Source organism: Dipodomys ordii, unplaced genomic scaffold (assembly GCF_000151885.1).
Source record: "Dipodomys ordii isolate 6190 unplaced genomic scaffold, Dord_2.0 Scaffold49, whole genome shotgun sequence".
NCBI classification, from domain to species: Eukaryota; Metazoa; Chordata; class Mammalia; order Rodentia; family Heteromyidae; genus Dipodomys; species Dipodomys ordii.
The window spans coordinates 10,988,119-11,003,112 of record NW_012267265.1 but is presented as its reverse complement, the minus strand read 5'-3'; the positions used below and the strand labels follow the sequence as shown (position 1 = coordinate 11,003,112).

General features: G+C 37.3%; 1 protein-coding gene across 12 annotated transcripts in view; it reads left to right on the top strand.

Moving 5' to 3' along the window:
- Positions 1-14,994, top strand: part of Sec31a (SEC31 homolog A (S. cerevisiae)) — a 69,720-nt gene that overhangs the window by 3,947 nt on the left and 50,779 nt on the right. For all 12 annotated transcript variants that reach the window (XM_013020226.1, XM_013020223.1, XM_013020222.1 and 9 more), the window contains exons 2-8: positions 1,870-1,949; positions 2,829-2,952; positions 5,055-5,253; positions 7,252-7,347; positions 8,678-8,818; positions 10,025-10,167; positions 13,769-13,868. In XM_013020226.1, coding sequence (XP_012875680.1) covers positions 1,871-1,949; positions 2,829-2,952; positions 5,055-5,253; positions 7,252-7,347; positions 8,678-8,818; positions 10,025-10,167; positions 13,769-13,868 — 882 coding nt within the window. In that variant the 5' untranslated portion in view covers position 1,870. The remainder of the gene's footprint in view (positions 1-1,869; positions 1,950-2,828; positions 2,953-5,054; positions 5,254-7,251; positions 7,348-8,677; positions 8,819-10,024; positions 10,168-13,768; positions 13,869-14,994) is intronic.

Here is a 14,994-nt window from a genome sequence, read left to right as displayed (position 1 = left end):
TGCTGAGGAATCGAACCCAGGGCCTCATGCATGCAAGGCAAGCGCTCTACCACTGAGCCAACTTCCCAGCCCCCAAAATAATCTTGAGTTTTAATCAGCCTCATGAAGCTTTTTATTTCCCCCCTGTCCTGGGATTTAAACTCAGAGCCTCATGCTTGCTAAGCTGATGTTATACCACTTAAACCACTCTGCCCATGGAACTGCTTCTAGTAGAACGTTGAGTACTAGAGCTAAGAAATAAACATAATAAATCTTTGAATTTCCACTTAACTGGGGTAATACTTGTGAATGTCTCTCTGTTACACATTAACTAAGCACTCACTAAATAGCCCTTGTACCTTTGCTGCTAGAGATACTGTACTTCCAATTGTTTTTAAATATCTCTCTTGTTTTTATTTAGGAATTATTCTGAAATCATGAACTTTTTCCTCCAAACAATACTAGTGTGCATTGCTTGTTTTTGAGATATGGAATAGGGCCTTGCTTTACGCTTGGACTAATCTGGACTGCGATGCTCCTATTTGTATTTCCCTTTATTGCTACAATAACAGAGGTGCATCACCAAGCCCAGCTTGATTGAGGAGGAATCTTGTGAACTTTTAGATGCTTGGGCTTTCCTTGATCCTGCATCTCTGCCTCCCAAGTAGCTAAGATTATGGTGGTATTGACAGATATGACAGCCACCTCTCACATGGCTGCAAGTACATATTTTTAAATTGCTAACATACCACAACTAATCTGTACAAGTAAGATATATTTGTACCCCCCCCCCCCCACGCACTATTCAGGCAGGAAAAGAAGTTTATTTACCAAACTGCTGCCCCTGCCCTGCAGGGTGGAGAGGTTTGCCTGAAAAGGAAAGGTGGGGGTGGGGGCGGGGACCCTCTCCTGGGCCAGGATTTATCTAGGCCAGGGACTGGAGGAGGTGTGGCCAGGTAGGGGAAAGGTATGGCCACACTGGATCTGGATGTGACCTAGCAGGAGGCAACTGCTTCCAGGTCTGCCAGTTACCTAGGTAACAGATACTGCTTGGAAACTTAGCCAGGAGGAAGGGAGGTGTCCCTGTTCAGACCTTACATTAAGAAACAGCTAAGCACCAGTGGCTCATGCTTTTGATCCTAAATACTTAGGAGGCTGAGGTATGAGAATCACTGTTTGAAGCCAGTTAAGGCAGGGTAGTCTGCCTCCAAAAGCCAGAAATAGAGGTGTGGCTCACATGGTAGAGTACTAGCCTTGAGCAAAAAAGCCAAAGGACAGTACCCAGGCCCTGAAATCAAGCCCTAGGGCTCCCCCCCTCCCCCCCTCCACACACACGCACACACACACCTCCACACACACACACCCTCCCTCCACACACACACCCTCCCTCCCTCCCTCCTTCCCTCCCTACCTCTCTGAAATCTGAAACATTTCTGGTTCCAGGCATTTGGGATAAGGGGTATTCAATCTATATAATCTATAATTAGAATAGCCCAATATTTGTCTCAAAATAGTGCTACAAAGTTTTTACTTTTTGTGGTACTGGAAATTGAACATAGGGTTTTGTACATGTTAGTCAGTGTTATGTTAATGAAATATATTGCCAACCCAGATTGGTTTGTTAATACTGAATATTTCCAGCAAGCAACATCTAAGTCCATTGACGTTATTGGTACTTGAACATTGCTGATATTGTAATGATTTGTTCATTATGTATTGTGTTACATGTTTAACGTCTTTCTTTTATTTAAATTTTACTTTTTCTTTAATTATTATATAAAGAAAGGAGTTTACTTTTAACAAAGCAGATTATGAATACATTGTGTATTGATCAATATCACTCCTTTCATATTTCATACATTTCTTTATATTAAACGTTCTATTTAACAGAATGAAGTTAAAGGAAATAGATCGTACAGCCATGCAGGCATGGAGCCCTGCCCAGAATCATCCCATTTACCTAGCCACAGGTAGGTTCAAAACAGAGAAGATGGCATAAGTAAACAAATTCTTATCTTTTACCTCTAGTTTATTCATAGTTGTCTTTTAAAATGTGGCTTATCTCCTGAAAAATCTCCTTTCCAAGTAAGATACTTCCATTTTCCTTGGCAGCTAAGTTGGATGATCTTATGTGTTCTCTTAACACCTTGTACATTATAACATTCATTGATCAGGACATGTTGTGTCACATATCCTTTCCCACTGTCCAGGGATTATTTTTAGTCTTTCAGTATAATAGGACAACAGATATATAAAATACAGTTTGAATGAATGAAGAACAAATTTGATATAAGCACTTTATTTTTTGTGTTGGTATTGGGTCTGTCCCTGAGCTTTTTTGCTGAAGTCTAGTGTTCTACTACTTGAGCCATAGCTCTACTTCCAGCTTTTTGCTAGTTAATTGGAGATAATACTTAGAAACTTTTCTGTCTGGACTGGCTTTGAATTGTGATCCTTAGATCTCAGCCCTCTGAGTAGCTTGGATTAAAGATGTGAGCCAGTGGCAACCAGCTAATGCATCATTTTTAAATATAAAGAGAGGTAGAGTTATATATTGTGTATGGCTACAAGTACATATAGTAAATAATGGTGCTGTTTCCATATCTACAGTCTTTATATAGATATATACATATACGTATATATACATATATATATACACTACTCACACAACATCGTCTAGCACTGTGCTACAATCTCATTTCTGGAGTAATTGAATCATGTTCTCAATAGCATATGAATACTAATACAGTGTTCATGAACAAAGTAACAAAACTATGGTTTTAATTTTATGCCATTTTCTTGTACTCTTATTTTTTCATGTTTAAATATTATAAGTATATTTTCTGTAGGAACATCTGCTCAGCAGTTGGATGCAACATTTAGTACCAATGCTTCCCTTGAGATATTTGAATTGGATCTTTCAGATCCATCTTTGGATATGAAATCTTGTGCTACTTTTCCTTCTTCTCACAGGTATGAGGTTCAGCCTTAAATTTGAATTATGTGATTAATTATATGATGACTACTTCAATCTGTGATTATATAATTGTTATAAAATAAGCATTAAGTGTTTTTTAAAAGTATTTTTTTGTGAAGATGAAAGGAGTGTTTATACATTCTGCTGACTTTTAGTGCTGATTCTAATGTGTAGGGTGAGACAAAGAAGCTCAGTTCTTAGGTTTTTTTCTTTTCTCATAGTAAACTAAACTTCATTGGTATGTCATATCTCACTTGTTCATGTAGCTATGTCTAGGGAAAGGAGTAGTTATATTAACTATGATGTCTATGTGATTATTTCTTAAGAGCAAGTTTTTTTTTTTGGGGGGGGTCCAGTCGTGGGGCCTGAACTCTGGGCCTGGGTGCTGTCCCTCAGCTCTTCAGCTCAAGGCCAGCGCTCTACCACTTGAGCCACAGCACCACTTCCGGCTTTTTTTTTCTTTTTGCTTATGTGATGCTAGGGAATCGAACCCAGGGCCTCATGCATGCAAGGCAAGCGCTCTACCACTGAGCCACCTTCCCAGCCCAATAGCAAGTTATTTTTATGTTGTTCTTTATTTTTTATTTATTTATTTATTTTGGGTCCGGTCGTGGGGCCTGAATTCTGGGCCTGGGCCCAGCTCTTCAGCTCAAGGCTAGTGCTCTACCACTTGTGCCACAGCGCCACTTCCAGCTTTTTTTTCTGCTTATGTGGTGCTGAGGAATCGAACCCAGGGCCTCATGCATGCAAAGCAAACGCTCTACCACTGAGCCACCTTCCCAGCCCCTTCTTTGTTCTTATCTATATTTAGAAACATACTTTTTTTTTTTTTGGCCAGTCCTGGAGCTTGAACTCTGGTTCTGGGTGCTGTCCCTCAGCTTCTTTTACCACTTGAGCTACAGTGCAACTTCTGGCTTTTTTGGATAATTTATTGGAGATAAGAATCTCATGGACTTTCCTGCTTGGGGTGGCTTCAAACCTTGATATTCGGATAGTGTGAGCAACCAGCACCTGACTAGAAACAAATTTCATAAAAATGTGTTGATATGGTTTCTGGTGCACTGAATATAAATGACCCTGTTAAGTACTTATGCTCTATCATAATGCAGAAAAGGGTGCTTTCATTGAGTAATAAAATAAGCATATTGTCTCAGTGTTTTAGCAAGTTTTAAAGAGATTGTATCTTACCTAACAATATAGCTTAAATCATGGAGTTTTATGGGCCTCTCTTATAATTATGTAACACACACACACACACACACACACTCTCTCTCTCTCTCTCACTCTCTCTCTCTTTTAGAGCCGTCTGTTGTGATGGCAATCCAGGATATATTTTCTCCTCACCACCATCTGTCTCACCACAGCCATGTATGCCACCTTTATATCTTACCTCTTTTATTCTCTATCACAAATCACAGATGTAATTTTGATACCACCTTTTTATTATCATGATAGATTGTTTTCCATAGAAAATTTCAGGTAACTCCCCTAATACCAGCACTGTTTTAACAGAATACCTTTGGCTATTTCATATAGAATGTACTCTTTTTCAAGAAAAGTTGATGGTAGCAGCTCTATTTTATAGACAAAACAAGAGATTAAATAACTTGCCCAGGCTCTCACAGTTTCTAAATTGGTAAAACATATTTAAGTTGGTATCTTTGACATGTAAGTAAACTTTGTTACTTTGTATTAGCCCTGTAGGAATCTTTATGCTAGCCAGCTCTAGTGCTTTACACTTACAAGCTTAGTTACTCACTGAGGCTGAGTTCTGAGGACTGAGGTTCAAAGCCAGCCCAGGCAGGAGACTCTTACTTCCAATTAACCACTAAGAAACACAGAAGTGGCCCTATGGATCAAGTGGTAGAGTGCAGCTTTAGAGATTAAAAAATCTAATATGCATATGCAATTATAAGTAAGAAATAAAACGCCCATTTCGCTGAAGTCATGCAGTTCCTAGAAGTTGAGGAGAAACATGTTTTTATAGTATTTAGAAAAACATAAAAGTAAAATGTGTAATTGTAAGTTCTTTTCTGCTAGTTTCTACAAATTCTGTTTGGCTTCACAAGTAAGTTACTGTGTTCATTTTCTCCTAAAGGTATCACAAGTTGATTTGGGGGCCTCATAAGATTAATCCCAAAGGAGATGTCTCTGGAGTTCTGATTGCAGGTGGAGAAAATGGAAATATTATTCTTTATGATCCTTCTAAAATTATAGCTGGAGACAAAGATGTTGTCATTGCCCAGAATGACAAGCACACTGGTCCTGTGAGGGCCTTGGATGTAAACATTTTCCAGGTTTGGTTTTGATATTTATTCCTAGTTCTTAAAATATGTACTACACTTTTGAAGTAAATTTATGAATCTACTATGCCTCAATTTTAGTATTTATGCTGAAAAAAGGTGCCTGTTATAGCTTGATGAATGAGTTTACTTTGAGAATGGTAAGTTCAAAGTTACGATCAGGATGAGTAATACTCCTTGAAGGCAGCAGGCTAATAGGTCTGTAGGTATTATGTCATCTGACTGGACAGTTTTAATTATTAGGAATTTCAGAGATTAGAAACTTTGGCTTATAAAAATTCATGATTGCAGTCTGGGGTAATTTTGCTTTTAGAACTTCATTTTGTTTTACTTGCTTGATTAATACTTCATTTGTTTAAGGGCACCAACAGTAGTCATTTTTATTCATAATTGAATGTCTAACTCATAAAATAGTGTTTCAATAAATATTACTGCTTGAAAAAAATGTGCTAGTTCTGCAATATGTTGGTGCTATGGTATCTAGGTAAGTTATCATATTAACTGGGAAATTTTGTAATTATGACAAAGATATTATTTACAACTATGAAATAATAAAAACTATACAAATAATGAAAATTTACCATCAGTATTACTGTGTGTGTGTTTGTGTGTGTGTGTTTATGTGTGGGTGATACTGGGGTTGGATTCAGAACCTCACTCTTGCTAGATAGCCATTCTGCTCTTGAATCACATCCTTTTGCCTTCATTAGGTTCAAATAGGATCTCACTTTTTCCTTGAGCCAGCCTAGAATAATCATTTTTGTTAGGCATGGAGCTAGGATGACAGATACATGCCAAACTCAGCTTTTATTGGTTGAGATATGGTCTCAAGAACTTCTTGCTTGGCCTGTCATTGAGCTGTGATCCTCCTGATCACAAGTAGCTAGGATTATACATATTAGCCATCGTGATGGTGGATTTAACTATTTCTGTTTTTTTCCCCATACTTTCCAATTTAGCTATTCCTGAATGCAATAATTGGTGAACTTTTTTGTCTCATCCAATCAAATGCAAAGCTACAGAAAATAGTTTTTCTATATGATTAATATGATTGATTAAAGTTTATTCATGTAATTACTTTTTGTAATATCTTTAAACTTAATTCCATTCTCAGACATATTTTTACTTTAAATAGTTTTGTAATATATTTCTTTATAAAGAACTCTCCCTCCACCTTTTATTTTTTAATGGTACAAGGGATTGAATCCAGGACCTTGTATATAAGGCCTCCTATGTAAGCCCTCTATCTCTTGAGTTATATCCCTACCCCTCTAAAAATTTTTGATGAAGAATTATACGTAATTATTTAAGAACTAGACATGTGTTTGTTTGTTTTTTTTTGGGTCCGGTCGTGGGGCCTGAACTCTGGGCCTGGGCACTGCCCCTCAGCTCTTCAGCTCAAGGCTAGCACTCTACCGCTTGAGCCACAGCGCCACTTCCGACTTTTTTTTCTGCTTATGTGGTGCTGAGGAATCGAACCCAGGGCCTCAAGCATGCAAGGCAAGTGCTCTACCACTGAGCCACCTTCCCAGCTCTGTGTTTTTTTTTTGGGGGGGGGTGGTCCGGTTGTGGGGCCTGAACTCTGGGCCTGGGCACTGTCCCTCAGCTCTTCAGCTCAAGGCTAGCGCTCTACCACTTGAGTCTTCAGCTCAAGGCTAGCCCTCTACCACTTGAGCCAGAACACCACTTCCGGCTTTTTTCTTTTTGCTTATGTGGTGCTAAGGAATCGAACCCAGGGCCTCAGGCATGCAAGGCAAGCGCTCTACCACTGAGCCACCTTCCCAGCCCCCCAGCCTTGTGTTTTTAACTAAATAGAAAACTGTATGTGCTAAAATAGACATTGTCTTTCTCTGAGCAGTTATTTTGAATTTTCTTTATTCATAAATACTAGTTATTTTTAAAATTATTAAAGTGATTCGTTAATATTTCCTTTCTAAATTGTTATAATAAAGGTCATTATCATTTCATAATTAGTTACAATTTGTATTACAGACTAATCTGGTAGCTTCTGGTGCTAATGAATCTGAAATCTACATTTGGGATCTAAACAGTTTTGCAACTCCTATGACACCAGGAGCTAAAACACAGGTAATGTACTGATTTTGAACAATGATATCAAAGGAACCAGAGTAGCTCTTCTAAAGTTATTTGTTTCAGTTTTTAATTCTTTTTCACACAGATCATTGCTTAGATGTCATTGATTTTTCTTCAGCATAGTAAAGTATTAATATAGTAACTTTAAAGTGTCAGTAAGTCCCTTTAAAGTAAGATAGTCAGTAGATCCTTTATTCAGAACTTACCACCTGATAGATACTTTTCATTATAATAGACAAAGAAAAGTATACAAAATGGACCAATATCTTTAATAATTTACATACAGTATTATTTTTAAAAATTCTCTGGATTTTAAGATAAGCTATACTTTCTGTATGTTTCCTGTAGGTTGGGTAAGAACAGATTTTCCCTGCTCTTCTTTGAGTTTTTCTTTATTGTATAATGGCTGATTTTAGAGGCCACTGTAACTAAGCCAAACATTTTGACATTCTTAGAGGTAGCATAATGGTAACATAGCCTACCTTATTTTTTGTTGTAGTCAAGGCTATAAACCTTTTCTGCTTAATTGTTGATCATGTTTGCCAGTATCTGCCTTGCAACAAAATTGCAATTAAATAAATAGTACTTGGGTTATAGCAGGGGTTCAATAAATGCATGTTACATGAGACTGTTTGAAATGACACACACACACACACACGTATGTATCTGTACTTTAAATGGTATTGTTTGTGCTGAGAATCTAGTAATTGAAATTTCAAATGGATAAATCAAATTTTAAAGTAATTATTTTCTAAAATAATAAGGCCCTGGTGGCTTGCACTTATAATCCTAGCTACTCATGAGGCTGAGATCTAAGGATTGAGGTTCAAAGCCAGCCTGGGCAGGAAACACATGAGACTCTTTTTTTTTTTTTTTGTCGGTCGTGGGGCTTGAACTCTGGGCCTGGGTGCTGTCCCTCAGCTCTTCAGCTCAAGGCCAGCGCTCTACCACTTGAGCAACAGCGCCACTTCTGGTTTTCTGGTGGTTTATTGGAGATAGGAGTCTCAGGGTCTCTCCTGCCGGGGCTGGCTTTGAACCACGATCCTCAGATCTCAGCCTCCTGAGTAGCTAGGATTCCAGGCGTGAGCCACCAGCGCCCCGGCTTTTGAGACTCTTATCTCTAGTTAACACCCAGAAAAATGGAATTTGCGTTGTGCTTCAAGGTGGTAGAGTACTAACCTTGAGCTAAAAAGCTCTGGGATAGCACCTAGGCTAGGCCCTGAGATCAAGCCCCACAACCAACTACAACAAAAACAAGAATTCAATTTTATAATTAGGTTTGATTATAATAAAGAAGTTGTCTTTAATAGTTTATTTCTTGTAGCCCCCAGAAGATATCAGCTGCATTGCGTGGAACAGACAAGTTCAACATATTTTAGCATCAGCCAGTCCTAGTGGCCGGGCCACTGTGTGGGATCTTAGGAAAAACGAGCCAATCATCAAAGTCAGTGATCATAGTAACAGGGTAAGTATGTGATTTATAATGAACATGTTGAGTTTCTGATTATTTTTCAGAGAAGACAACAAATCTAATTTTTATCCTGTCTTTTCATTGATACTGGAGTGAATCGAGTTCTATGGAGTTCTCTTCCTTTAGGAGAAGCTATAAAATTCCTGGCAAACCAGGTTGCATACTATTAATAATGACAGGAATTGGTTAAGCAAAAGAAGTATTCAGTGACATGGTTGGTTTTGCTTGCTTAGTTATTTAGAAGCATTGCAGTAGCTTCTTAAAATTCATTGTTAGTGTTTCTTAGGATCATAGGAATTTTTCTTGCTGTTGGAAATGTAAGTGTGAACTTGTGATTTCCAAAATCCTATCTTTATCTCCTACTCTGATTAGGTAAGAAATAAGCTAAAATTTCTCTCCCACTTACTCAATATATGCTGATGTAAGCCCATTAAAATCTCAACCTTACAAAATTTTTAAAATTTTGTCACATACTAGAAATAATTTAGATACAATTCAGAGATTTCTTTGCTTTTATTATATTGATTAATTCGAGATTTTTTAATAAACTGTCCCTCAGCTTGTCAGCCAGCGCAAGACTAGCACTCTACCACTTAAGCCACTTCCAGGTTTTTCTGCTTATGTGGTGCTGAGGAATCAAACCCAGGGCCTCATGCATGCAAGGCAAGCACTCTACCACTGAGCCACTTTCCCAGCCCTAAGTTTGCCTAAGAATACCTACATTTTTTTTTTTTTTTTTGTCGGTCATGGGGCTTGAACTCTGCTGTTCAGCTCAAGGCAAATGCTCTGCCTCGAGCCACAGCACCACTTCTGGTTTTCTGAGTGGTTTATTGGAGATAAAGTGTCTCACAGACTTTTCTGCTGGAGCTGCCTTTAAACTGATCCTCAGATCTTAGTCTCCTGAGTACTAGGATTATATGTGTTTTGTTTTCAGAAAACAAAAATCTGTTAAGAATATTTCTTTAGAAAAGGGTATTTCATTCAAATGCATCAGGAATTTTAAATCAAGTTTCAAAGGTATGAAACATAAAAATCATTTTAGTCCTCTTTCTGGTACATAAAAATATGAACCTCTAGACAATTCTCAATAATAATTTTGTCTCATATGAAATTTAGATGGTAGTTGTTATCCAATCATTTTTCCTTTATTTTTTTGTAAACTAAGATGATTAATAAAATGTGAATTTTAACTGTCCACAGATGCATTGCTCTGGGCTGGCATGGCATCCTGATGTTGCTACCCAGATGGTTCTTGCCTCTGAGGATGATAGATTACCAGTGATCCAGATGTGGGATCTTCGATTTGCCTCTTCTCCATTCCGTTTACTGGAAAACCATGCCAGGTATGATATTATTATTCTAAGGAACTTGATTGCTTATGTTCTAAAACATACTATTTTACATTAGCAGGTTTTTGTTTACTTGTTTGTTTTATTTTTTGTGCCAGTACTAGGGATTGAATAAAGGGTGCTGTCCCTTAGTGTTTTTGTTCAAGGCTAGAGCTCTGCCACTTGAGCTACATCTTCACTTCTGGCTTTTTGGTGGTTAATTGAAGAGAGTCTCATAGGCTTTCCTGCTTGCGGTGGTTCTGAATCTTAATCATCAGATCTCAGCCTCCTAAACAGCTAGTATTATAGGTGTGATCCACTGGCTTCTGGCTTTGTGTTTGTGTGTGTGTGTGTGTGCGCGCGCGCGTGTGTTTAATTGCTTTTTAAAAATTTGAAATAGCTGGGTGCCGGTGGCTCATACCTGTAATCCTAACTACTTAGGAGGCTGAGATCTGAAGACTGTACTTTAAAACCAGTCCGGGCAGGTAAGTCCATGAGACTTTTATCTCCAATTAACTACCAGAAAACTGGAAATGATGCTGTAGCTCAAGTGGTAGAACTCTTTCCTTGAGCTGAAGAGCTGAGGGACAGCCCCCAGACCCAGAGTTCAAGCCCCATGACCAAAAAAACAAAAAACAAAAAAAATGAAATAGTCTTACTACATTGCCTAAGCTAGCTTTGAAAACAAAATTCTCCAGCTTCAGCCTCTTAAATAGCTAGAATAATAGGTATGTGCCACCCTCCACCTGACTAGATATTTTTGAGGTTTTTTTTTCTTAAATACATTAATTTTATTTAACTTTTTTTTCTCTTGCCTTTTTTATTTTGTGAAATTACTTTTTCGTAGTTTTGTTTCACAACAAAATTGAGCTCTGTATACATACTCCTGGCATTTTCAACCCACAGAATCTCTCATTTATAAACACTTCCTGCCAGAGAGGTTGATACATTTGTTACAGTAAACCCATTGTTAATGCATCTGGCCAACCAGAGTTTGTAGTGTATATTAGGTTGACTCTTGGTGTTACACATTCTGTGAGTTTAGACAAATATGAAATGACATGTACAATGTAGAATAAACTAGTTTTTAAATATAAGTGCAAAAAGGAAGAAAAAAAGTGCAAAAAAATACAGCCTTGAAAGTTTCATGTCATTAACCTTGGTTGTACATGCTGTGCTGAGAGAAAACTAAGTCCTTGAGTTTGGTTATCAAGAAGGCATCTTCCAAGGCTGCTTTCTGCACAGGAATCTCCAACTATCACATTAAATATGAAAGCTGAATTTTCAACCCTGCGGTCACATACTCCCACCAAAAGTTCTTTTGAATGCAGCAAATTTTAGTTAACTTCTTGTAGTTCCCTCATGATGAGCAAGGAAAATGTATATGCTACTGATGAATTATATGAGTTTAAAAATAATTCCAATATGAACCTTTTCTCTTCCTCGTCAAACTTGGTGTAAGTGGTCTAGTTTTGTTTTAAAAAATCACGTCATGAGATTGCCAGGTTTCTGGTGGCTCACTGGCTACTCAGGAAGCTGAGATCTAAGGGTTGTGATTTGAAGCCAACCCAGGCAGGAAAGCCAGTGAGACTCTTTATTTCCAATTAACTACCAAAAAAAAAACAAAAACAAAAATGCGGTGTAGCTGTGGCTCAAGTGGTAGAGCACAAGCCATGAGCAAAAGAAGCTAAAGAATGTGCCCAGACCCTGAATTTAAGCCCCAGGACCAGCCCCCCCCCCAAAGAAAAAAGCCACGAGATTGTCTCTACTATAAAGTGGTACATAGGTCATACTATAAAAATAATGATTTTCTAAATTGCTAATATTATTACACTTTTAGACAAGTCTTGAAATGTGTTATATAATTTGATCTTTGCTAAGGTCATCAGAATTATGAAAATGAGTCTTTATAATAGTAATTTGATGTATTATTGTTGTCACTGGTATTTAGATACGTAAAGAGTTTATGAAAATTTGTTCAATATTGTTCAGTAGTATTTTCTGATTTCTTTTAGGGCATTTTCTTCTTTTTCATTTAGGGATATATAGACTTAAGTTTCAAATCATATAGCTTGTCTTCTCTATTAGCTGTAATTCTAGTTTCTAGTAGAGTCTTAATATAGGCATCATTATAGTAAAGACAAAATACTGATAATGACTTTGGATAGGGGAATATAGAGAAATTTTTTTTTTGTGCTAATCTGAATTTTCAGAACTTTTACCAGAAACAAGTTTTTCTATACTAAGGTTTAAAACATCATAAAATCATTACAACTATAAAGTCGTATCCTAGAATTTAGTTTGTAGTACTTCCTTATGTGATATTTTGAAGTTTTTTCTTTTAATCTTGAATACTTGTCTACTAACAGAAGATAGAAAATATAAACAAACAAAAAGAAAGGATCAAGTAGTTACAATTTTGCCCTCCACAAGTAAATTTTATTATATTTATTTAATTTTTTTGGGGGGGGTTCGGTCGTGGGGCCTGAACTCTGGGCCTGGGCACTGTCCCTCAGCTCTTCAGCTCAAGGCTAACGCTCTACCACTTGAGCCAAAGCGCCACTTCCGGCTTTTTTCTTTTTGCTTATGTGGTGCTGAGGAATCGAACTCAGGGCCTCAGGCATGCAAGGCAAGCGCTCTACCACTGAGCCACCTTCTTTGCCCTATTTATTTAATTTGTTTATGTAATTCTTATAGATCTTTTTACAAATAAGATATTTAAGCATATAGTCAGCATTTTTTTTCATTAATCATGAAGACTAGAAGTCATTTCTTTTTTTGTTTTTTGTTTTTTTTTGGAGGGTTTTTTGGCTGGTCCTGGCTTAAACTCAGGGCCTGGGCACTGTCCCTGAGTCTCTGTGCTCAAGGCTAGCACTCTACCACTTGAGCCACAGTGTGACTTCTGGCTTTTTTGTGCACTTTGTTGGAGATAAGACTCTCATGAGAACTTTTCTGACTGGGCTGGCTTCAAACTGTAATCCTCTGATCATAGCCTCCTGAATAGCTAGGATTACAGATGTGAGCCACTGGTGCCCAGCTTAGAAATAGATTTCTATTAACCTTTATTTCTGGTCTAGGAATCAAACCCCAGGGTCTTGTATTTGATATAGAAAAGCAAGCACTCAAACACTGAGCTACAACCCCAAATACTCTACCATCTAGTTTTATCTGTGTACTTTCTCATCAAAAGACAACCTGATCCAGGCATGATCCTGCCTGCCTTCAAGATGGAGGATCTGCCTACCTTATCCCAGTCAAGTTTGAGGCCAGCTAGGCATACTCAGTGAGACACTCAGCAATAGACATAGTAGTGTAATCCCCAATTCCAAAAAAGCAGAATAAAACAAAAATCCCACTTGTTATTTATTATTACATATTCCATGCTGGGCATTTGTTTTCAATATTTTGCTATCATGCATTTTTTTCTCTATATTTAACATCCTATTTATAATGATCAAAAATCATTCATTGCCTCCTAGAAAAGTTACACTAAATTATACTTCTGTTAACATTGTATGAGTCTCTATTCTAGACAAAAATAACTTAATTTTGGTTTCTCAATATTAAAAATTTCCTTAGCTTTTTGTATATTTTCTCCTTCTGTGTTTTTTTATAGGGGAATTTTGGCAATTGCATGGAGCATGGCAGATCCTGAACTGTTATTGAGCTGTGGAAAAGATGCTAAAATTCTCTGTGCTAACCCAAACACAGGAGAGGTATGGGGAGGAAAATGTCTCTCAACCTTATAGCTGTTGTAGTTTTTCTGATTGAAAAAGCTGCGATAATATTCCTCCTAATAAAAATCTCTAAAAGAATCCAAATGGAGCTAGAATGCCATTAAACTAGTATTTTTTGGCTATACTAGAGTTTGTACTCAGGATTTTGCTTGCTGGGCAAACATTTTATCACTTGAACCACACTTACTACTCTATTTTTCTTATTAATAGTAGGATGATTTCCCTTACTTTTGGAACTGTAGATTCTAGTAAGGTGGATAATTATAAGTGCTTTTGTAGTATAGCTAAGTGGTAGACTGCGTGCCTAGCATGCCCAGGGCTCTGAGTTTGATCCCCAGCACTAGTATATACACAGACACATGCTCTGAGGACTCTAGCTTGTTTAGTTATTTTATTTCTGGTTTAATTTTTGAATATGATATTTGTAAGAATATACAAACATTAGGAACTTTAAAATTAGGGAAGCAAAAGGTAAAAAAATAAAAATAATAACAAATTTTACCCCTAGTAACTTGTAAATCAAGTAAATAACTTGCATTTTATACTGTGTCTACCCCTGTAAGTTAAAAATTTATGGAACTGTTTAATGATCATTTTCATATAATTTAATAATTAATTTTGCATGTGACTAGTATGTGTTTAGAATTTGAAGGAGTAGACATTTGATGTATGCTATAACTAAAAGAAGATTTTTTAAAATTCTATCTACAAATTAGGAATGGACAAGTCTTCAGTTTCATCAATAATCAATATTAGCATTGAAGACATGAGAAAGCTAGATACTGTTGGATTTTAAATGTCATGCAAAGTCCAAGTCAAGGACATTTGACTTTTGTTTTTGGTCAGTCATGGAGCCTAAACTCTGGGCCTGGGCACTGTCCCTCATCTCTTTACCTCAAAGCTCTACCAATTGAGCCACAACACCACTTCCAGCTTTTCCTGCTTATGGGGTGCTGAGGAATCAAACCCAGGGCTTCATGCATGCAAGGCAAGCACTCTACCACTGAGCCACCTTCCCAGCCCCCTTGATTTTTTTAATGCCTAAAACCCACACTCCTGTGAATTATCAGTTACCATACTAGCTTATAATTAACAAGTGTAATAC